This window comes from Typopeltis vanoorti, chromosome 20 (genome assembly GCF_054136105.1).
Source record: "Typopeltis vanoorti isolate ZY-2024b chromosome 20, IOZ_Tvanoo_1.0, whole genome shotgun sequence".
Classification (NCBI taxonomy): Eukaryota; Metazoa; Arthropoda; class Arachnida; order Uropygi; family Thelyphonidae; genus Typopeltis; species Typopeltis vanoorti.
The window spans coordinates 8,186,334-8,212,042 of NC_143568.1; the positions used below are offsets into that span (position 1 = coordinate 8,186,334).

The 25,709-nt window shown below is 37.5% G+C and overlaps 1 protein-coding gene across 7 annotated transcripts in view; it reads right to left on the reverse strand.

Annotated features, from left to right (window-relative positions):
* axo (axotactin) overlaps positions 1-25,709 on the reverse strand; it is a 927,649-nt gene that overhangs the window by 519,674 nt on the left and 382,266 nt on the right. For all 7 annotated transcript variants that reach the window (XM_090410025.1, XM_090410024.1, XM_090410023.1 and 4 more), the window contains one exon: positions 25,324-25,466. In XM_090410025.1, the coding sequence (XP_090266151.1) occupies positions 25,324-25,466 (143 nt within the window). The remainder of the gene's footprint in view (positions 1-25,323; positions 25,467-25,709) is intronic.

A 25,709-nucleotide genomic window follows, 5' to 3' on the forward strand; every position in this document is an offset into this window, starting at 1 on the left:
TAAGGAATCCAGTTGTTACTCTGCACCAAGTTTGGTAAGAAGTTCAAAGAAGCATTTAAAGTCATTATCAATTTTCCCAAATTACATAAATATGATGACCTCAAGATTTCATGAATTTGGTCAGCCACTGTCGAACTGCTCTATATGTAACTGGAATCGAGATATTTTAATCACAACTCAAATAATGTCCATAATGCTTACCAAGATATTCTATTAGAACAGTGCCATCGATTCCATGAAGAAGTGCATCTTCTTCAACTCTATATTTTAGCAAATAAATAAAAGACACAAAAATAACTACATTCCTGTCTAACAGTTTAAGCTCTGTTAATATGACATATTGAGTCAAATATTAATACTACTGCAATAATGTTCTTCTTTACTTGGTGCTGAATTTAATTCATAAAACATGCAAAATAGCAAAATTGCTTGTTCCTTTATAAAAAATATATATTCATCACAAATCTGTATGAAAACAATAGTTAAAAATTCATACATCATAGTTAGTTTTGATATTATTTCTCTGTTTACTAACATGCCACTAAAAGAAACCATTCATGTTCAGAACAAACAAAAATGATGTATGAATATACAAATGATCTGGTTGTATGAATATACAACCAGATCATTTACCTGAATTAGACCTCATTATTGAACATTGAATTTTGCCTAAACTACCATTTATGCAAATGAGAAGTATGAGGTCACTCACTTACTATGAAGCAGCATGGTATCTTAGGTCAAATTATAAATATTGCTGTTTCTGTCAATACTATGGTCAATCACTTACTATGAAGATTAGAAGGCAATCATGTATTAATGCATGTATAAATTTCAAGAATAAATCCATTTATTTAATGGGACTAATGAGAAAGAGTATTGTCAAAGCATGGCTGAATATATCTGATTTCTTTACAACTGAGATTCCAGAAAACATTCTAAAGGATGACATGAGTGGGACTATGTCTAACCTGATAGCTCAGCAACAGATGCTAGTGATGATAAATATGAGCGATGTTAAAATCACTGTATTATGCCAGGAAAAATTAATGTCTCAAAATATTCTTTTTGACATGCACACCAAGAACTTCCTTTCTCCAGTATTTACCTTGGTTAAATACATTTCTCAAACCAATTAAATTGAATATATAGATTTCATTCATTTTATATTTCTGCCTCATACCATTGATAGTGCTGGGTTGAAGATCACCAAATGTCAGTGATTCTAAATGGCAACTTCAACACTGATTTCTCTGATCCTAATTTGCAGGTCCTTGTCAATTTACTAAAAGAGAAGCTCAACCAAACTATGAACACCCAATTCCACTATAACAATGAGAACTGATACCTACAGTTTTCCAGAGAAGATTACATAATTTGCAATCACAAATATGTCTCATATTTTAGTTATTACAAATGGAAGGAATGGTGTAAGAGCGACAATGTTATGCAACTGTGTTTAGTGGCAGGAATGAGCATTATCATGGAAATAATTATGAGGAGTGAACGATTTTGACTTTGTGTTTGTCCATTTCGGACACATCAACATGTGCAAAAATGTCTGCATATCCAACTGCATATGCAGAAAAATTTGCATATTCAAGTCACTGGAGAACGTGGCGGGGATTTTCAGCTATTCTGAAAAAAAGTACTTTTTAATAGGTGAATAGTCTGACTTCTGTCGAGATTTGTGCTACTACATTGTTTTTCTGGAATACGAGTGTCCTTCAGTGGTTGTTTTTGGAGTTAGTTGTTGTCACTATATTGTGTATTTTGGTTACCGAGAAGATGGGGTCGGAATCAGATGCATGACCGTGGAAGAGAAGATAACATAAGTTTTCATTATTTAGTTTTATTTTATTTATATTTAGTATACTTAAAAGTTTTGTTTGTATTTTGTTTGTACTTTTACTTATATAGTTATACTCCCTTATACTTATTTAGCGTTTAGTTGTAACAGTTCCTCGATACTATTTTGAATAATGGCAGCAGTGGCAGTTAAAATTACAAATGGCATTTCACCAAGTCCTCCCCCATTTAAGGACTGCATTTTGCGTGATATAATACGAGATTTTGTAGCATGCAGGACTTGTGGAATGTATGCGTCCCGGGGGTGAATATGTGGTGGGTGAGAGAAGGGGAAATATGTATATGGTCAAAATGCAGGCAATGGGAGGAACTTGGTGAGTTAGAGATGATTATAACTGACCTCGTTGAGTCAGAGGCTGGAGATTCTCCACGTAGAGAGATGAGTGGTATGACAGAGGATGAGAATAGCAAGAGAAATATGAATAAAATAATGAGAGCGTCGAATATGAAAAGGTTGAAAGATTGTGAAATTTCTGGAGATGGTCTCAATTGGGAGGGATGGCAAATAAGAGTGGCTGACTTGCAGAGAGAGATAGATGAGCTGAAAGAGCAGGTGGAATGTCTAGGGAATGAGATGTTAAAAATGAGATTAGGCAAATGGAAGAGATGAATGCATGGCAAATCAGAGTAGGAGTGAGAGAGAGAGTTATGGGAATGGCAGAAGAGGAGAGAACAGGAACAGTAGAAGACAGGGAATGAGAGAGAGTTATGTGAATGAAAGAAGAGGAGAGAATTGGATAGGAAGAGATGGAATGAGAAAGAGATATGAGAATGATAGAAGAGGAGAGAATAAGATAAGTGGAAGAGAGGGAATGAGAGAGTTATGGGAATGATAGAAGAGGAGAGAATGGAAACAGTAGCAGAGAGGGAATGAGAAGAATGCAAGGGAGCAATAGAACCAGGGATAGAGGGATGTCAGAAAGGCAGGTAAGTAGGGGAACACAGAGAGAAAGTGTTAGAGGAGAGAAAGTGAGAGATGCATGTGAGCAATCGAGGAACAGGGTGGTATGGGGTGTAATGCATTGGGACTCAATGATCTGTGGTGTGCAAGATACGATGCATGAGGAATGTTTGTCTGGAGGAACAATAGAAAGTGTGGCTATGGCAAATAAGAGGGGTGAAAGGGTGGATGAGATGATTGTGATGGTAGGAACAAATGACTTGAGAGGTAATGTAAATTGGGCAGCGAGAGATATGAGATTCTTGCTGGAGATTATACGAAAGAAGACGCAGAGTGGAAAGATAGTGTACGTGTTGCTGAGGCATGATTGTGATGAGCTGCACAGTACAGCAGAATTATTGAATAACATAATAGCTACAATGTGTCGGAAGAGAGGATCGGAATATGTGGCTGCTTGGAGTGCATTTGAGAACAGAAAGGAATTGTGTGCAAGAGAGAGACCGCTTGCATTTGAATGTTGAAGGACGTAGACATCCAGAAAGAATATTGTTCTGAACAAATCGGTGTGTCAATGCAGGGAAAATAGAATGCCCAGGATGGATTTTACCAGGGGTGGCCTCTTGTGGGAATGGATACTTGGAACAAGGGGGGACGACAACAGGTAACGCTGATCCCAGTGGAGTCTAGAGAGGATAACTGATATAGAAACAGTGCATTTTTATGCTTTACAATAATGCCAAGAGTACCAGAATAAAGGAGAGGAATTAGTGACGCTGATAGCATTTGCCTGGCAAAAGATTATTGGGATCACAGAGACATGGTTGAAAGAACAGGATATAATAACAGGAACAGAATTAGCAGGATAAAGCATTTTTCAGCAGGATAGGAAGGAAAAGTGTGGTGGTGGAGTACTGCTTATGATAAGTGACGACTTATGTCCTCTAAGAGTGGAGGCTTTCGAAGGCAGTGACAATAATGATTTTGAAAGGATATGGTGTGAGGTAAAGGTGGGAAAGACAGGATAATTAGTTGGGTGTTGCTACAAACCAAGGAGCACAGAGGGAGGGGACCAGGAGATGTTTAGACAGTTGAGCTTGGCAAGTGCAAGAAGAATGATTGTCATGAGAGATTTTAACTACAGCAGTATAAGCTGGGAAGAGAAAAATGCATGTAGTAATAAGGGAATGAAATTTCTAGAATTCTTGAGGGACAAATGTCTCAGGCAACATGTAAAAGAGGGAACAAGAGGTTCAAGAGTTTTGGATTTGGTCATAGCATCAGAAGAGTTGATAATAACTGAGATGACATCTCTCCCACAAGTTGGAGAGAGTGACCATGTGGTTTTAACTTGGAAGACGAATAAACATGCAGGAGCATCAAAGACAAGGAAACATATGTGAAATTATAAGCAGGTGATTATAATATGATTATAACTTAGACATCAACTTGGGGCAGTTTCATGGAGGGAAGAATTAGAAGGCCAGGATATGATTAGTGCTTGGGAAATTGTGAAGGAATATTTGTTAGCAGCAATAGAAAATTGTAAGCAATAAAAAACTGTATTCCAGAAGTGAAGAAGAGGACATAATTTGGAGTAAAGTGGATTAAAAACAATATTAAACAGGAACGGGATGCTTAAGGGTCAAAGCTGTATAACTGAGAGGAGACCTCCACATAGCCTTTAAAGGAATGTGGAGAACTGACCAGGGCTTCTCACCTAATGTCCAATCCTCACTTTCTCGTGGTGCACCCTGTTGGGTATCTACCTAGATACTGAACGAACCAGGATGGGCTGGCAATTTGGGATTTAGCCGACCAAACTGTATTTCTATTGGCTTAAACCAATATAGAAAATGATGGTACAACATGACAAAATTTCATGCCAGCTGGGGGGGGGGGTGCCCAGTTAAACAAGGCCCCCCGTTGTTTTCCCCAGGGATCTAGGGTGAACAGTGAAAAGTCAGTTACTGGAACAAATCTGAAAGCACACCCCAACTTAACATCAAGAGTTAAAGATCAGTACTATCAACATACGAAGCCTGAATGGCAAAGAATTGAAGCTAGCAGAGGGATTAGATAAGTACAAGATCAACATAATAGGGGTGACTGAAACAAAAAAGACCAAAACTGGTGAGATCTTTCTGAGCAATAAATACAAAATGTTATATTCAGGCAATGACAATCAAGGAAAAGAAGAAGTAGCCATAGTATTCAACACAAAATACGAGGCTCATCTTCTTGAATGGCAGGCAGTGTCGAGTAGAGTGATTTGGGCAAATATCAGAATGGGGAACTGGACCGTGAGACTTATTTGTGCCTATGGTCCCACAGAAGGTTCTACTAAGGTAGAAGTGGAGGAATTTTTTGATGCTTTAGAAAAAGCAACTGACACAATGAAAAAGGAAAAGTTGGTCCTCATTGGGGGATCTAAATAGCAGAGTAGGAAATGACTGTCAGACATACAAAAATATTTTGAGAAAATTTGGAGAAAAGAGCAAAGCTAATAATAATGGCAAATACCTGTTGGATTTCTGCTCAGGACATTATTATTATTATTTTCCAAGACCTCATGGAGTCAAAGACTCATCTGGGGGGTCCTTTTATCACACACACACATCTCATCATGCCGTGTCTTAAACACACTCAAACTCCTTGCAGACACCACACTCTCAGGCAAGGCATTCCAATCATTCACAACTCTGCACGAATAAAACCTGCCTCTCACTCCCCTATTCACACCCTCTTTATACAGTTTGCAGGGATGACCTCTGGTTCTCCCCTGATCTCCCACTATTCTCTGTAGAACTTCTCCACCATTGATCTTATAACAACCCCTTACCAACTTGTAGGTTTCTATCATATCTCCCCCTCTTCCTCCTGTCCATCAGACATTGCAAATTACATCTTCTCAATCTTTTCCCATACTCAACATTCCAGAGATCAGAAACTACCTTAATCAGTCGCCTTTGGACCCTTTCCAACATCTCTTCATCCTTCTGAAAACCCGGTGACTAAATCTGCTCACAATAGTCCATGTGTGGTGTAATCAAAGCCTTATACAATGGAACAAGAATTTCCCTACTTCTACATGTCAGTGTCCTCCGCATCGTATCCAGAAGTCTTTGTGTTGTCTTCACAATTTTGGCGATGTGTCCCCTAAATTTTAGATCCTTATCCACTATCACCCCCAGATCTCTTGTTTCCTCTACTTCCAACAATACATTCTCGCCAAGCATAAATTCTGCATCCCATCTTTGTTTTCCAAATTTTAAAACCTTACATTTTGCAACATTGAACTCACATCCCCATTTGCTTGCCCAATCACTCAATTTATTCACGTCTTCTTGCAAGACCACAACATCTTCACTACTCTTTATGGTTCATCCCAGCTTTGAATCATCTGCAAACAACTGAATATCTCTATCCAAATCTTCACCAATATCATTAATATACAAGTTAAATAGTAATGGCCCTAAAACAGACCCCTGAGGCACTCCACTAGTGACTTTCCTTTTCCTGGATATCGCACCCCCATACACAACTTGTTGATACCTATCAGATAGCCAGTCTCCAATCCAATGCACTAATCTAATATCCAACCCCATCTGCTCTAGTTTGACTGTCAACTTATCATGAGGTACTCTATCAAAAGCCTTTGCGAAATCCAAGTATATTATTATTATTATTATTATTGTTATTCCGGGAAACTCCAAGGAGTCGACAGACTCATTGAGGGAGGCCCTAACATCATGTCAAGAACAACTATTCAACATTCACACAGTATCTATCATACCTTGCCTTGAACTCATTCACGGTCGTAGCACCCACAACAGACTCTGGAAGCTTATTCCACTCATTTACCACTCTCCAAGTAAAGAACCTAGCTCTAACACCCTTGTCAACCACGCTCTTGCCCAGCTTCCATGCATGGCCCCTAGTCCTCCCACCACCAGTCATATTTTCAAAAATATCTTCTGGATCAATCTTATAAAAACCCTTCAGTAATTTGAATGTCTCAATCATATCACACCTCCTTCGCCTATCGTCCAATTTCTTCAACCCACAAATCTTCAACCTATTCTCATAAGGTTCATTCCACAGACCTGCTATCATCTTGGTCACTCGTCTCTGGACCCTCTCCACTTCCTCCCCATCACGAAGAAACCCTGGTGCCCATTGCTGGGCACAGAAGTCCAGATGGGGTCTTATCAAGGCTCGATACAGAGGAACAACAACTTGTTCGTCTCTGCATGTTAAAGTATTTTTCAGAAGCCAAGTGATTTGGTGAGCTGTTTTAGTTACTTTTGCAATGTGCCCCCTAAACTTCAACTCCCTATCCACCAACACTCCCAAATCCCTGGCCTCATCAATCTCCTGGAGTATGATTCCACCAATGCGATATACTGCTGCTATTCTTTTCACCCCAAAGTGCATAACCTTACACTTTGCCACATTAAATTGACATCCATTTTTCCTAGCCCAGTCCTCCAAACTACCCAAATCATCCTGTAAAATTTTGACATCTTGTGTACTCACAATTGCTCTACCCAACTTTGCATCATCAGCAAACAAGTGAACACTTCTTCTCAGATCCTTTCCAATATCATTGATGAACAAATTGAAAAGCAGTGGTCCAAGAACAGAGCCCTGTGGCACTCCACTAGTCACAAGACATCTTTTAGACTCCACTCCTGAATAAACAACTCTTTGATATCTCTCCTTCAACCACCCTCTTATCCATCTCACCAACCCTATATCTATACACATCTGCTCCAGTTTACTGATTAGGGTTCCATGTGGTATCCTATCAAAGGCCTTGGCAAGGTCCAGTAGTATCACTGTAAACCCATTACCCCTATCCAGTTCAGCCGTCACTGTGTTATAAAACGTGAGCAAGTTACTGAGGCATGATCTACCCTTCACAAAACCATGTTGTCCCCCATACAATATCCTATTTTCATCTATCCAATCCTGTATTCTTTTCTTGACTAATTTCTCTAAGACCTTGACAATGATTCCTGATACGCTAATCGGTCGGTAATTTACAACAGCAGTCTTGGAACCACCTTTATGCAGTGGAACTATTTTCCCCTCTTTCCACCCGCTCGGGACTAACCCAGACCCGAGACTCAAATTAAACAAAATGGTCAAGGGTACAATTCTTTAGCTGCTTCTCGTACAACACGAGCTGGTATACCATCCAATCCCACAGATGTATTGACATTGAGGTTATGTAATAGACTACTCACCTCCACTTCATTAACCACAATTCCCGTATAATCTACTGGTTTATTCATTTCTGCAATGTCACCACCTGGATGATATACTTTTGCAAAGTGCTCACTCAGTAACTCAACTATCTCAACTGATATACAGGGTGTTCGGGATAAATTTGACAGTTTCGTAAGGAAAAAGAAAATCTTCTTTGTATCTATTAAATTTAATGAATTGACAAAAAAACATTACAGGCAGAGTTAATTACAATACTATCAACAAGATTTACTCAAAATAACCACCATTAGCATCGATCACAGCTTCAATTCTGCTTCGGAACCTCGAACAAGCTGATGCTACAGTCTCCCTGGGAAGGGCCGCAAAAACTGTTTTAATTTTATCCATTAACTGGGCTTTTGTATTACTGGAAGTGCGATTGGTGTCTTTTTCAACTGCGCCCCATACAAAATAATCCATGGGGTTAAGGTCTGGGGAGTTTGGAGGCCAAACATTTGGACTGGTGAAGTCGTAGAAATTTTCAGACAACCATTTTTGACTTTTCCCAGAGGTGTGGCAAGGGGCCGAATCCTGCTGCCATACATACGGCCTACCATTGGCTACCCTTGTTATCCAGGGCTTGACTACAGTTAGCAACTCCACGAACAAAGCCCGAATTCCAATGCCAGGGTTCTTCAACACCTGTTCCTGCAGATTTGCGAGGAATTCTGCTGTACGAACGCAATCAGATCGTCTGCTAGGGATCTTTCTTCTTGCTACATCCTCGTAGTCACCATTGCAAGTCTCTAGTTCATGCCTGATTGTTTTTACTGTATTCAGGGAGCATTGTGCAGCAGTCGTAATATCCTTATTTTGATGGCGGGCACGAATCATCATGATACAAGTTATTCTCTTCCATGATTCAGGTGGGTTCCAGCTATCCATCCTTTCTGACATCTTGTATATGAATGAAGAAGGGTCCAAACTTTTAAATGAAGAGAAGTGTGTGTTAATACATGTAACTTACGGAAAAATATAATTAATTATAAATATGTCAAATTTATCCCGAACACCCTGTATTACTGTGTATCCTTCTCCTCTATCCAAGGAAGCAGTCACTTTATTGTAATAAGTAAGTAGATTACTAAAACATCACCTCCCTTTAGCAAATCCATGCTGTCCATCAAAAATTATACCATTGCTGTCAACCCAACTCTGGATCCTAGTTCTCACAAGCTTCACCAACAACTTAACCACAACACCTGACACAGAGATAGGCCTATAGTTTGATGCTTGAGTTCGATTACCTCCTTTATGAAGTGGCACAATCTTGCCCTCATTCCACTCTTTAGGAACTTGACCAAGTGCAAGACTCGTATTAAAAAAATATGTCAAGGCAGGTGTCAACTCCCGGCACATTCCTTCAGAATACGCAGTGATATATTATCATGTCCCACAGCCTTATTTACATCTAGTTTACTCAACTCCCCAAACACCTCTTGCTCACTTACAGTCAGTCTCACCTCCCCATCATCAACTGCCCTCACTCTCTCCATGAAGTCACATTCACAAGATTGAAAGATCTTTATGAACTGCTCATTAAGTATCTCCACCACACCTTCTGCAACAGCTGTCTTTATACCATTTCCTCCAATCAATGTCATCCTTCCATAATCATTCTTTCTTTTGCTGGCTACATATCGAAAGAACTCCCTAGGATTCTTTTTGGCTTCATTAGCTAACTGCTGTTCATACCTCTCTTTAGCTACTCTCACCAGCCAAGTCACCCTCCTTGCCTGGACTTTGTAGACCTCATGAAATTGGTTACTTCCACTTCTCTTATGCTGCCTCCACAATGCCCTTTTTCTCTGTACCACATGCTTAATCTCTTTATTCATCCATCTCACACCTACCTTATTAACCTTCTCACCCTTGGAATACATTTAGACACTGCATCTACTAAATAGTTTTTTAAAATCCCCCAAGCTGCATTGATCTCTTTTCCAGCTAACTCCTTATTCCATGCTACACCAGCAAGCTGTCTCCTGAGCTCTTCATAATCACCCCCCCCTTGTAGTTCCACATGTACCCTTTTTTTCACAGGGTTCCTTGCACTGCTGGCAACCACCCAGGTAATCACCTCATGGTCACTTTCACCAACTGGTGGATGATTTGACACCTCATTTATAATTACATCCTCTGATGAGATGACCAAATCCAAGACCCTTAATCCTCGTGTGCCCTCTGTTATATAGTGTCTGAGGTAGTTATTCCTCAAAAACTCAAGAAACTCATTTTCTTTACTTCCATTTGCTATCGCTTCATTCCAGTCTATATTACCATAATTAAAATCACCCATAATGATCACCCTTTTCTTATTTGCTTGGCTTATTTGACTATACATTTCACTATCACCACCATCCACATTACCTGGTCTATAACAACATCCCACCAAGTATTTGATTCTATTCACCTCTATCTCACACCATATTGCCTCAAAACCACTGGCCCTATTTCCCTCTTGCATCTCTACTTTGTATGGACATAACTCTTTCTCTATCATCAATAGCACTCCCCTTCCTTTTTTACCCCTTCTATCCTCACTTCATCATAATCTTCCATCTCTATTCCTGTCAGGATGTCGTCCTCTTCCAACCATGTCTCACTTATTCCGACAATCTTTGGGTCAACAGACGCAATTAGTTCACCATTTCATCCGCCTTGTCTCTTATACTTCTAGCATCGGTATACAAACATGACAGCTCATTTCTGGATCTACAGCTAGTTCCACTGATACCACTCGCTCGATGTGATCTCTGCATGCTGGACTGGGGCCATTTCCCTTTCTGCTTCTTCATTTTAGAACCCTTTTCAATTTCATCTGTTTCCTCTTGATCCCTGGTCATCCCATTTCTTTCCAGCCTACACATGCTCTCACCTCCTCTTGGAGCATCCACCTTTCTCATGATGTGTACCCCTGTCCACCCCGAGCCTTCCCGTTTCCCTGCTCCTCTTGCACACCCATTCTCTCATTTTCTATACTCATACCACTCACTTCCCCATTCATTTCCACTTCTTCAATCTCTCCTGTCTTGCTCTCCTGCTCTTCCACATCACTTCCCTCTTGATCTGATTCATTCTCTCTATTCACTTCTCTACCTTCCAGCAGCAGTCTCTCGAAACGACTCAGACCATAACCGCTCAAATGCAGTCCATCACTCCCATACAGCTCACTTCGTCCCTCAAACTTATTCCACACATTTACAAACTGTACTCCCATCTCCTCACACATTTCAGCCAGAATATCATTCATAGTCCTTGCTCTCCGCCTCATTTCACCACAATCATAACTAGGCAAGACACTGACTACCCTTCATGTCACACTATTCTCTTTTATCTTTCCAAGCAGCCTCCTGACATTCATTCTGACATGTTCTTTGTTCTCTCTCAAATCATTTGTACCAATCAATACAATTAACTCTTTTGCTCGCTCCCACCTCATATCCAATGCCTCAATCACTCTACTCATTTTACGACATGGACTGGTTATTATAAACACCCTTGTTCCAACATAAAAATGTGCACAAATTCACACGGAGAGAAGAGGTAAGGAATAAGAAAAGTCTCATTGACTATGTTATTGTTGATAGCGATGTTTTCTCCCTGGTGCAGGACACCAGAGTATACAGAGGATTTGAAATTGGAAGCGATCACTATTTAGTCTTGAGCAGGATAAAATTGAATTTCATATTGAAAAGAATAACATGTAAGTTTTAAAGCGAATAACAGTTGAGCAGCTCTCAGATGTGAACTGTAGACTAAAATACACAAAGATTATTGAAGAAAAAATGAAAGAGTTTGAGAACAGAAACCAAACCTTGGAGATGCAGTGGGAAGCCTTGAAGAAAACCCTGATTGATTCAGCCAGAGACGCATGTGGTGAGGTTGTCTGCAAGGATAGAAAAATCAGAACTCCATGGTGGACATAGCAAGTTAAAGAGGCAGTGAAGGAAAAGAAGAAAGCATATCAAAATTTCCTGGCAAATAAGTCAGCTTATGCTCTTAGAGAATACAGAGACAAATGTAAGAAAGCTAAACACTGTGTAAAACTAGCTAAACAAAAGTCATGGGAGGACATTGGCAAGAATATAGAAAATAAATATCAAGAAGGTGGCAAAATATTCTGGAGGTTGTTGAAAAAGCTTAAGAATGGAGGAAAGAGTGCTGCAAAAGGAGTTAGAGATGATAAAGTTGACATAAAAATGGGAGAAAAAGATATCCTTGAAGTATGGAGTAATTACTTTGAAAATTTGCTAAATGAAACAAGCAGTGATGACAGCACAGTGGTAAAAAACATTGACCATGCATGCAGTCAGGAATACATATCCATACTTGAAGTAGAAAAAGCCATCAAAGGCTTGAAATATGGAAAGGCAGCAGGAGTAGATGATATTCAACCAGAAATGCTGAAGTATGATGGTATAAATATCTTACAGTGGCTGCACTGCACACTTCAGAAAGCCTGGACAGAGGGACGAACTCCCGATGATTAGAATAGAGTAGAGCTGATAAAAAGGAAAATAAAACTGAATGTGAAAATTACAGAGGTATATCCCTACTGAGTGTTCCTGATACGATATATAAAAGTATAATTGAGAAACGGTTGAGAAGAATTGTGGAAGAAAAGCTTGGTAAAGAACAAGCTGGATTCAGGTCAAATAGAGGTTGTCAGGATCAGATCTTCACTTTCCAACAAATAGTGGAGAAATCATGGGAATATAACAACGATCTGAATTTAAATTTTGTCGATTTGGAAAAGGCATATGACACGGTGCCAAGAGAGAAGCTATTCAATATGCTACAGTTATATGGTGTCAATGGGGCATTATATCAAGCAATACTTAGTCTTTATTTGAGTTGTAAGTCAGCAGTTAGAATTGAAGGAAGTACGGGAAGATGGTTTAATGTTAAATCTGGTGTGAGACAAGGATGTACATTATCCCTTTTGTTATTCCTTATCTATATGGATCACATTATGAAGAAAAGCGGTATTAAACCTGATATCAAAATTGGAGATGATGTTAATGTCAGCTCTTTGCTTTATGCGGATGTGTTATACTTCTAAATAAATCCGTTACAAGTCTGCAAGATTCTCTGACTAAATTGAATAACTGTTGTAAATGATATGGTTTGAGGTCAGCAATAAAAAGACAAAGAGAATGAAAATAGGTAGAATAATTGAAAATTCAACTGTGTTGTGAATGGAGAACCTGTGAAACAAGTAAAATATTTCAGCTACATAGGCACAATTTTTAGTGAAGATGGTAAATTAAATATAGAAATAGACATAAGAATCAACAAAGCTGGTATGGTAGGAAGTCAATTGAATAAATTCATATGGAATAAGAGAGAAATTAGTCGGAACACTAAATTAGCTGTATACAAGACAGTGTTCAAACCAATTTTAACTTATAGATCTGAGAGCTGGGTCAGAAGTAAAACACTTGACCAAAGACTAGAAACCGCAGATATGAGCATCCTGAGAAAGATTAGAGGTGTGAACAGATGTCTTCAATGGCAATATCATATTAAAAACGAGAATATTAGGAAAGAACTTGACATTGTCAGCATCCAGGAATGCGTTAGCAGAGCTAATCTCAGATGGTATGGTCACTTAAATAGAATGGGAGAGGAAAGATTAGCAAAACAAGTGATCTCTGCCAAGTTGGCAGGAAACGACCCAGAGGAAGGCAAAGATATAGGTGGATTGATACGGTACAAAGTGCCTTAGACGATAGAAATATAAGATGTAATAATGTTGGAGTCTTGACAAATAAGAGACTGATTTGGAGGAAAATTGTAGATAGGATGTTAGTAATGATGTAATTTTTTTCATGTAGTACTATCATATCCTGTACACCCCTTAAAGGTAGATGGCAGGAATTTGATGATGATGATGATGATGATTAAACAGGAACTGCATGTGAAAAAGAGTCTATGGAAGAGATATAAGAGACAGGTGAAGAGCAGATGCATGAAGAATATAAGACACCTGCCAGGAAAGTGACTAGTATGGTAAGGAAGGCAAAACTGGAATATGAGAAAATATTGCCTCTAAGATACAAAGAAAATCCTAGTGAATTTTTTATTATGTGGCCAGTAGGAGGAGAAATGATTCGGGAAGAATGACATTTCGGGATAGAAATGGGAATAGAGTTACTGGTGCAGAGGACATTGGGGAATTCTTCAATGAACACTTTATTGGAGTATTTCATCCTGGAGGAGGAGTAAATTTTAATACTAGAGGGATAGGGCAGATTCGAGGTTTTAGAGGTGCAGGAGGAGAGTTTTAGTGTGTTCCAAATACTGAGTACTCTGGATGTCAATAATGCTGTGGGACTGGATGGTATTTCACCACAAGTTTTGAGAGAATGTGCTAAAGAACCGACAGTGCCTTTGACCTGGCTTCTCAATGAAAGTCTGGCTGTGGGAAAGGTGCCCAGGGAATTTAAGGAAGGTAAGATAGTGCCATTGCATAAGGGTGGTAGCAGACTGGAAATGTTTAATTATAGTCCAGTTTGTGTGTCACCAGTAGTTGTTAAGATCTTGGAGAAATTAGTGAGGGACTGTATACAGCATTGGGTAGATGAGGGTAATGTTATCTGTGAGAGTCAACATAGATTTGTGAAGGTGTGCTCTTGTTTCAGCAATATGCTAGCCTTTTATAATAAAGTTACAAGAGCAGTAGATGAGGGAAAGGTATATACTGCCATTTTCTTGGACTTAGCGAAGGCATTTGACAGGGTGCCACATGATAAACTGATATTTACATTGCAGCACATAGGTTGGGATGTCAGATTGGTCAACTGCATTCTGGATTGGCTTTCCGATAAGTATCAGAGAGTTGTGTATGGTTGGGCAGTTTCAAGGAGGCAGAGGTTTAAAATTGGGGTCCCACAGGGCTCTACTGGGACCTATATTGTTTAACCTTTATATCAATAACATTGTCAGTGGGTTGCAGAGGGATATTCAGTTGTTTGCAGATGATGTGAAGCTGGGAAGGGTTATTAGTAATAGTGCAGATGTGGTAGACCTGCAAGGGGATTTGAATAAACTAGACAGATGGGCTAATCACTGGGGGTGTCAGTTTAATGCAGCAAAATATAAGGTCTTGAGGTCTGGGACACATCGATGGGATGCTGCATACTCTATTGGAGGAGCTATACTGAGGAAGTAGGGGAGATAAGAGATCTGGGGTTGATGATTGATAGAAACCTGAAATTCAGGAGACATATTGCAAAGGTGGTGAAGGTAATACAGAGGATTGCTGCAATAATGAAAAGGACACTGGCCTGCAGAGATAAAAGAGTTATCGTTCCATTGTATAAGACCCTAATCAGACCACACTTAGACTATTATTCTCAGATTTGGTCCCCAGGATTTGAAGGGGATAAATTAACTGTGGAAAGGTTACAAAGGCAAAGATGGTTTCAGGACTGTACAATGTTAATTATGAGGTTCGGCTGAGGAAATGTGGACTGCAGAGTTTGGTGGATAGAAGAAGGAGAGGTGATATGATTGAGACTTTTAAACTGTTGAGTAGTGGTTACAGGGTTGACAGTGGGAAGTTCTTTCACTTGGTTGAACAACGGGAAGGAGTGATGACAAGGGGCCATCCCTGGAAGTTATGGAGGGAAACTGTGAGCAAGAGGGTGAGGAGTGGTTTCTTTGCATGGAGGGTGGTTGAACCATGGAATGCATTTCCAGATAGAGTGGGGAGAACGAGGACGGTCAATGAGGAACGACCTCCCACGATGAGTCTTTTGATTCCATGGAGGCCTGAATAATAATAATAATAACTTCAGACAAGAGTATACAAAAGAACATGCAGGCAGCATATTATGTCAGTACACAAATATTAGGAATGTCAGAAACAAAGGGGAAGAGTTTGTTGCTTTGGTTAATATGTTTGGACTTCAGATTGTAGGTATTAGTGAGACCTGGCTATCAGAATCAGACATACTAACCAATATTGAGTGTAAAGTGTACAGTATTTTTAGGAAGGATAGACAGGATAGGAGATGAGGGGTTCGCATTGTTAATGATATTAGATGACTTGAATCCAGTTAGAGTTGAGACCTATGATTCTAATAATAGTAAGAATATTTCATGTGACATTGAGTTTGATGCCATCTGGTGTGAGATGGAATATAACATGATCAAATAAATAGTGGGGTGTTGTTATAGACTTGGTGGATCGTTTGCTTGTGATGAAGAAATGCATCACCAAATAAAGATGATGAGGTGCAAAAAGAGTAATCATAATGGGGGACTTTAATTATCCAAACATTGATTGGTAGCAATAAAATCTCATGAGAAGAATGAAACTGAATTTATTCAACTGCTGCACACAACTTCTTCAGTAGCATGTGACAAAAGGAACTCGAGTTTAAAGAGTGTTATATTTGATTATAGCATCAGAGGGTGTTTCAGTTAAAGATGTAACTATGATGCCTCTGGTTGGTGACACTGATTGTGCAGTACTCACTTTGGAAGTGGCTAAGTTTATGAATGTTCCATTCAGGAAAGGTTACATGCTGAACTACAAAGCAGGAAATTATGGCCAACTGAGTAAACTGAGTTTAGCACAATGGCATCAGTTGCTGGATGGGAATCCCATTGCACAAGACAATTTGAAGGTAATCCTTTGCACAAGGAGCATGCAAAGATTGATGTATCCAACTATCAACCAATCAGTAGCTCAGGAGTTGTGGTGGTGGTGGTGAAGATTTTGGAAGAGTAGATTAGGGCTCGCATTCAGAAATGAATTGATAGAGAATCTCTTCTTTGCAATGAACAGCATAGGTTTACTAAGGGAAGGTTATGTTTTAGCAACTTGCTCACATGCTATATTAATGTTACCACTGAACTAGATAAGGAGAATGGATACACCATGATACTTTTGGATTCTGCTACGGCTTTTGACAGAATATAGCATGGAAGACTGTTGCATAAATTGGAGAATATGGGTTTAGATTATAAAATATTAGTGTGGATAAGAGGATGGCTAACTGACAGATATCAAAAAGTGGTATATGGGAGATGTTAGTCTGCAAGATTTAAGGTAACCAGTGGTATACTCCAAGGATCACTCCTTGGTCCATTGTTCTTTAATCTGTACATTAATGACATTGGTAAGGATTTGACAGGTGACATACATCTATTTGCTGATGATGCAAAGAAGGGTTATCAGGAATGCTGCTGATATACAGTACTTGCAGAATGATTTGAATAGGCTGGAATTGTGGGCATGGGTAAATGGATGTCAGTTCGATGTCATTAAATGCAAAGTCATGCACGTTGGCATGATTAGATATCCAATGTCATATTATATTGGTGGGATCATGCTAGAAGAAACTGATCAGGTTAGGGGTCTTTGAGTGCTGGAGTTGTTAGACAGCAAGTTGAAATTCAGGAAACAAAGATTGTAAATCCAACTCAAAAGATAATTTCAATGCTGAAGTGAACTTTGACATGTAAAAACAAGGATGTCATTTTGCCTCTTTACAAAGCCTTGATAAGACCTCACTTGGAATTTTGCACAAGTCTGGTCTCGTGGTTTCCAGTGTGATTCTGATATGGTGGAGAGTGCTTAGGAAAGTGTTAAAACTGATATCAGGATTGTGGAATAGTGATTATGAAGACAGATTGAGAATTTGTAGACTGTAGATGCTAGTAAATAGGAAAAAAGAGGGGTGATATGTTTGAGACTTACAAACTTCTGAAAAGATTATACAGGATTTCAGTTGATGGAAAGTTTCGTTTTATGAAGAGTGAAGAAAGGACAAGATGGCATCCTAAGAAAGCTGAGAATGAGTGCTGCCAAGACAGGGAATAAGGACTAGATTTTTCTCTCATAGTGTGGCACATAATTGGAATGGATTGCCATTGAACGTTGTGTATGCAAGCAGTGTGAATGAATTCAAGAATAAGTATGATAGCTGGTGCATGAAGTATGTGGTCCCCCTCGATGAGTCCCTAAAGATCCCTATTAATAATAATAATAATCATTAATTGTATATTTTATAGCTAAAATCAAATGCTATAAATTACATGAAAAAAAAAATTACATTTCTTTTATTCTTTATTCTAAAAAATTTAAATTCTACAGAGATGTTTCACGCAGAACATCATTTATATATAAACAGCATGTGCATATTTATATTTCCACTGAAGATGAATTACAACTAATTGCCTATGGAAATAGGGTTGTTTACTCCCAGAAATAGGTTTTTTCATCATGCATATAAACAAATCAGCCAGAAAACACATGCAATTATCAAATCAATGTACTATTAGTAGGTGATAGATGGTATATCGTGCAGATGGTGGATAGTGTGCAGACAGTAAATGAAGTAATGCAGATGGTGGATGTTTTGTGGGATGAATACCTTGGATTCTTTGGAGGTGCATATAATAATAGTAATAATAATTAATGTTCTAGGTAAAATAAAGATATAATAAAAATAAAGATCTTGATAAAATAAAACAAAATGAAGAAATAGAAATAGAATGGCATAATATAAAAACGATACTAAATGCAGCAGCAAATGAAAGCTTAGGAAAGACCAAAAAATTCAATAAAATCTGGGATGATACAATCAAAGAAATAATCAAAAAGAAAAAAGAAGCCTATCACAAATGGTTAAGCAGTAAAAGATTAGAAGATGAAATAGAATATAAAAGAATAAGAGCCATAGCTAAAAGAGAAGTCAGAAAAAGACATAGAGAATCATGGAATAAATTTGTTTCTAATTTAGAACATGATTTATATAAAATAAGACCCAATGTATATAAGATTTTGAAACACCTAAATGCAGATACCAAAGAAAACATAAAATTAAACACTGAATTGAAATTAGAAGAATTTCTAAATTACTACACAGAACTGTGGACAGACAAATATTTTAAAAAAGACAACTGGCACACAATTAATGAAAATGAAAAGAAAATAACTGAAGAAGAATTAGAAATCAGCCTGAAAGAAACAAGAAACGGAAAATCACCTGGAGAAGATAAGCTAGGTTCAGAACTATATAAATACACAGGAACAAGATTCAAAGAAAGACTCTTATTATTTTTAAATAAAATTTACTCAACTGATATCCTCCCAATAGAATGGAAAAAAGCAATTGTGATTCCTATCTTTAAGAAAGGTAATAGAGATGACCCTAAAAACTATAGAGGTATCAGTATACTAAATTCCTGTTACAAAATATATAGCAGAATCTTAAATAACAAACTAATGAAATATTCCGAAAACTTTATTCTAGAGGTACAGAATGGATTTAGAAAAGGATGATCATGTATAGACCCAGCCTTTTGCCTAAAATTAATAATAGAGAAAAGAAGAGAATATAATTTAGAAACACATATTGCTTTTATTGACATTGAAAAAGCATTTGACAAAGTTAAAAGAAACATATTATTTAACATATTAAAAGAAAGACAAATACCAAATAATATCCTAAAAGCTATCACAAGTATATATGAAAATAATCAAATACAAATAAGACTAAATCACGAGCTATCATATACAAGAGAGATAAACCAAGGGGTCCGACAGGGATGTCCCCTCTCAGCAACTCTTTTTAATATCTACTTAATGAAATAATAATAAAATGGAGTAAAAATTTACATCAAGGAATTAAACTTTCACCTACAGTTAACTTAAACACTCTCCTCTTTGCAGACGACCAAATAATAATTACAAATTCTGAAGATAACTTACAGAAAGCTATTTTAAATCTAAATGAGATAGCCAAAGATTATGGTATGATAATATCAATGGAAAAATCAAAAACTATGGCCTTTAAAGGACAAGATCCAGCAACAACTAAAATAGTAATAGATAACAAGATCTTAGAACAGGTGAATTCATTTAACTACCTAGGATGTATGATCACATATGAAAATGAAAAAGATATAAATGTAAAAATTGCAAAATATTTAAAAATAACAGGTGTAATTAACTCTATATTTAAACCAAACCTAGTTCAAAAACAAACCAGGCTAAAAGTATACAATATAGCCTTACCAGTCTTAATGTATGGAAGCGAAATCTGGACAATAAAACAAAAAGACAAACAAAGATTAACAACAGCAGAAATGAAGTTTATGAGAAAAACTGCAAAGTATATCCTATTTGATCACAAAAGAAACGAAGATATTATGAAAGAATTAAACCAAGAACCAGTAATAGAAAAAATTAAAAAATATAAACATAAATGGATGGAACACGTTCAAAGAATGAAAACAGAAAGATTACCAAAACAAGCCTTAAAGTACAAGCCGTTAGGAAAAAGAAAACCAGGACGTCCTCTGAAACGATTCAACGATGACTTCTAAGGCCATAACAGGCCTAAATCCTTGATACGTGTGATGATGATGATGATGATTATTATTATTATTATTATTACCACGGGCTACTCCAGGAGTCCTTAGACTCATCGAGGGAGGCCCTAAACATCATGTTCACACAGCTGTTCAACATTCTCACAGTATCTATCATACCTTGCCTTGAACTCGCTCACTGTCATAGCACCCACAACAGACTCTGGCAGCTTATTCCACTCATTTACCACTCTAAAAGTAAAGAACCCAGCTCTAACACCCCTGCTAACCACGCTCTTGCCCAGCTTCCATGGGTGTCCCCTAGTTCTCCCACCACCAGTCCTGATCTCAAAAATATCATCTGAATTAATCCTATAGAATCCTTTTAGCAATTTGAATGCCTCAATCATATCTCCCCTTTTTCGCCTATCAACTAGTTTCTGCAACCCACAAATCTTCAACCTGTTCTCATATGGTGCATTCCATAGACCTGCTATCATCTTAGTCACTCGCCTCTGGATCCTCTCAACCTCCTCCCCATCAAGAAGGAATCGAGGTGACCAAATCTGGGCACAGTAGTCGAGATGAGGTCTTATCAGGGCTCGGTACAGAGGTACAATATGATAATTAATGTTAGAGATAACAGCTAGATCTGTGCACTAAAATTATTCTGTGCTTTCAGAATAATGTTCTTTGTAATAATTTGTAATTTTTGTATTTAATATTCTGACATATAACAGGAATTTAGAACAATTTCTAAATTATTCCTCTATAATATTTAGTCTTCTTCATTATCTTTTTTTTTTTTATAACTAGGAATTACTACTCCGCTTTTGCCATTCTTTTGCTATGCTTCCTATTGAAAAAATTTTGTTTTAAAATAATAAGTCTCTCTCTCTCTCTCTCTATCCCAAATTATTTTTTGCATGTTTATATAATTCTTATGTTAAATTACCTTCTCCTGGTGATTTTCAATTTTTGTTTCTTTCAAACTAATTTGTAGTTCTTTCACTAATAAAACTATTTCCACTGTTGGTCATTTATAAGAAAACAAAGGGGAGAGGGGTTTGTTTCTTTCAAACTAATTTGTAGTTCTTTCACTAATAAAACTTCATTTCCACTGTTGGTCATTTTTAAGAGAAAAAAAAAAGGTTTTAAAACGGTGTAGGGATAGCGATATCACTCCTAATTGCATCAGGCTAAAGTGAAAATTCACTTCAACAAAGGCACAAAGAATATACCACTGCATGGAGAAAGCACTACTGAGAGAGCAGATCCAAGCTACCAGAAAGAACCTAGCTGCTACACAAAACCAGCTACTAAAAGAAAAAACAGAGCTGTCTAGCTACTTAAACGCAGATATCTGAATAATCCTAGAAAGGATTACAGACAACACAGCAAACCACATCCAACAAACGAAGAAAGAAAACCTAATTTCCAAATTTCAAAGACTAAAAGAACGACAAAACCTGCCGCCATATTCAAAGTTTGCCACAGTGAACAACAACAACCAACCAGAAGCAAGAAACAACAGGAGCCACCAATCACCCACAGGTATCAATAACATAATTAACCTATCTAACCACGCTCTAAACAAAGACGAAATCTCTATACTTAACAAAGGTTTAAATTTTGCTATAGCACCGAAAACGACAGACAAACTTGAAGTTATTTAAATATGGAAAGAGGCCTAAGATTCATACCTAATAACATAGCAGACAAAATACGTATAGAAACTGCGAACATTTTAAACCATAACAAAACAATAACAAGCAACATAACTAAACACGAATTAACAGCGATAAAATCACTTAAAACAAATCCAAACATAGTAATAACCAGAGCCGATAAAGGAAATGAAACTGTCATTTTAAACCGTACCACTTATATAGAAAAAATGAATCTACTGGTCTCTGACAATAACACACATAAATTAGTTAACTACAACCCAACTAACAGAACGAAAAACAAAACAGAGAAACTACTTAAATCAATTACCACAGGGCCCGAAGATACAGTCAAAAAACTGTTCCCTCATTACACGCGCTCCTCTAGAATTTACGGGCTACCAAAAATTCACAAAGAAAACACCCCGCTAAGACCTATCGTTGAAGGAATTGATAGCCCGACATATCACTTAGCCAAAAAATTAGCGGCAACACTCAAGGAGTTGGTAGGTTATTCCCCTTCCTATATCAAAAACACACAACACTTCATAAACATCATCAAAGACATTACATTAGAAAAAGATGATTTATTAGTCAGTTTTGACGTCTCTGCCCTCTTTACGAATGTCCCAATCAGTGACACAATCCTTCTCCTACAGAACAAATTCCCTCCAGATATCATGGCGCTTTTTGCGCATGTATTACGGTTGGGTTATTTTGTATGGCAAAACGCCTTCTACTTACAAAAAGAGGGCACAGTCATGGGCTCGCCATTATCCCCCCCTATTGCTAACTTTTACATGGAACATTTTGAGCAACTTGCCCTAGATTCCTCCCCTCTAAAACCCAAAGTTTGGCTTAGATACGTTGACTATGTTTTCGCGATCTGGTCCCATGGCCGCCAGACATTAGACACATTCCTTAGCCACCAAAACAAACAACACAAATGCATACAGTTCACAACTGAAATTGAAAAATACAACACACTTCCGTTTCTAGATACACTTGTCACATGTCTTCCCACGGGCAATCTTTCCTTCACTGTTTACCGAAAACCGACACATACGGGACAATATATACACATAAACTCTTACCACCACCCAACACAAAAACTAGGTGTCATCAACACGCTAAAAAACAGAGCTCAGACGATTTGTTCCAATGAACAGGCACTGAAAGACGAATTGAAAATTATCAGTAATAACTTACAAAAAAAACAGATACAGCCAAAACACTATAAACAAAATTCTCTACAAAACCACAATAAAAAACAAAGACAAACCAGACTAGAGTAAAACTATAACCATTCCCTACATTAAAGGAATATCAGACAAAATAAACAGAGTACTACAAAAGTACAACCTCAAAGCCACCTTTAAACCTCCTGCAAAATTAAAAAGCTTACTCAACTCATCCAAAGACCCACTCCCTCCACTAGCTCATCCTGGAGTATACTGGATTTATTGTACTTGCAACATACCATATATAGGAGAAACAGGACGCACTATTCCTATTAGACAAAAAGAACATAAACGACACATTAAATATAATAATTATGATGAAACAGGACGCGCTATTCCTATTAGACAAAAAGAACATAAACGACACATTAAATATAATAATTATGGTGAAGCTGGCCTTTCTGATCATGCCCTGAATACCTTACACAGAATTGACTGGAAAACCACCAGCTGTCTACATCACACTAGAACATGGTATGAACGGAAATTCAAGGAAGCCTGTGAGATTATCAGCAACCACCCCAATCTGAACAACAATGATGGTTTAAAAATCCCAAACATATGGAAGGTATATATTCGACCTTCCTCACCAAGAACAACTATAAACAGGACTATAGAAAATCCAGTATTGTAAATCAAAAATAAGAATTGTAATACTAAAAATAGGACACCAATTGTTTCTGAAAGAAAACCATCTAAATGAATGTTTATTCCTGTCATTGTAAAAGTAGAATTTAGCTTGATGTAAAAATTTATTTATTATTTTATTTTTTTTTATTTTTATTTTATTTTTTCCACCAGAGGTCACGCCAGTAGAATAACATGTGATCAAATCATTGTTTCTCTAGCTTACAGTTAATGATGTAACTCAGCTTGTCCTGTATATTTATGTACGCTCCAGATGATGATCTTGATGTGAAGATCGAAACGTTGGGATAATAAAAAAAGTTTTTTTAACACGGTTGTAAATTCCATAAAATTTTTTAAATGAATGCTGATCACCGTGTAACCCTAAAAAAAAAGGTTTTGCTCACTAACAAGTTATTAAATTGCTTTAATTTACAAATATATTATATTATTTACATTATTAATAGTATTCCATTTATAAATATAAGTGTAATACTATTTAATAAGGCTTGTACATTTATGGTTTTCAACATGATTAACTCCTCAGTTACCCTGTTAGTGTTCTTAAGCTGGCAGCTAACTACTCCTCTCCAATAGCAAACTAACATTTCAAGTAACAGACTTAGTAATGTAACAATTGGTATTCTAAAAACATAGTTATACCCAATTTCTAAATAACTTAGGGAATTGAAACAACGTAGATCCGAATATAAATTAAATTATACTTTAATAGATATTTCCGATATTTCGGCAATGTCACATTGCCATTTTCTAAAGGAACTTACAAAAAGGCAGGTGCACACAGGCAATAACAATACAGTAACTGAGAATGAAGATATGAAGCTATCGTTCTCCTAGAAGTCCTGATGATGCCCTCTGGCGGGCTAAGTAGGCGTTCTTGGCCGTTGGGCTGAAGGTCTGCTGATGTATGCCTCCCAAATTTGGGGCAGTCACATACAACCAAATTTGTTGAGGCAGTCGCATACAAACAAATTTGGTTGTATGCGACTGCCCCAAATTTGGGAGGCATACATCAGCAGACCTTCAGCCCAACGGCCAAGAACGCCTACTTAGCCAGGCAGAGGGCACCATCAGGACTTCTAGGAGAACGATAGCTTCATATCTTCATTCTCAGTTACTGTACTGTTATTGCCTGTGTGCACCTGCCTTTTTGTAAGTTCCTTTAGAAAATGGCAATGTGACATTGCCGAAATATCTATTAAAGTATAATTTAATTTATATTCGGATCTACATTGTTTCAATTCCCTAAGTTATTTAGAAATGCATAACCAACGTATAAGCCTGTCTACGAGAGTTATACCCAAGTGACACAAACATTTGATGTGCAGAGAGTCTTTGCTAGAAACAGAACAAAACATAATAATAATGATGATGTTTTTTTTTTTTAACTTACCCAATAGGCATGATGTGACACTCAAATTTTATGTGTTGAGAGCATTGCATAGAATGCTGTATAAGGGACTGGATCATTACAGGCGTAAATTCTCGATATGTAACATCAACATAAAATCCCTTCATTCCTAGTTTCCGTATAACCTGGAGAAAATAAATTAACAATAAAAATAATCTTATTAGAATTAGAAATTATTATTATTATTTTTTTTTATGATAATTCATCTACAAAATGTTTAGAGACCACAACAGTTTTTATGCTGCTTCAAGCTTTGATGAACAAGGTGGCACTTTCATAATAGGTAATGAAAACCATCTACAAGCTAAAAGGCCTTCTCAACAACCATTGTGATACCAATTCACCAGGCCTCTTGGTACTATTTTTAA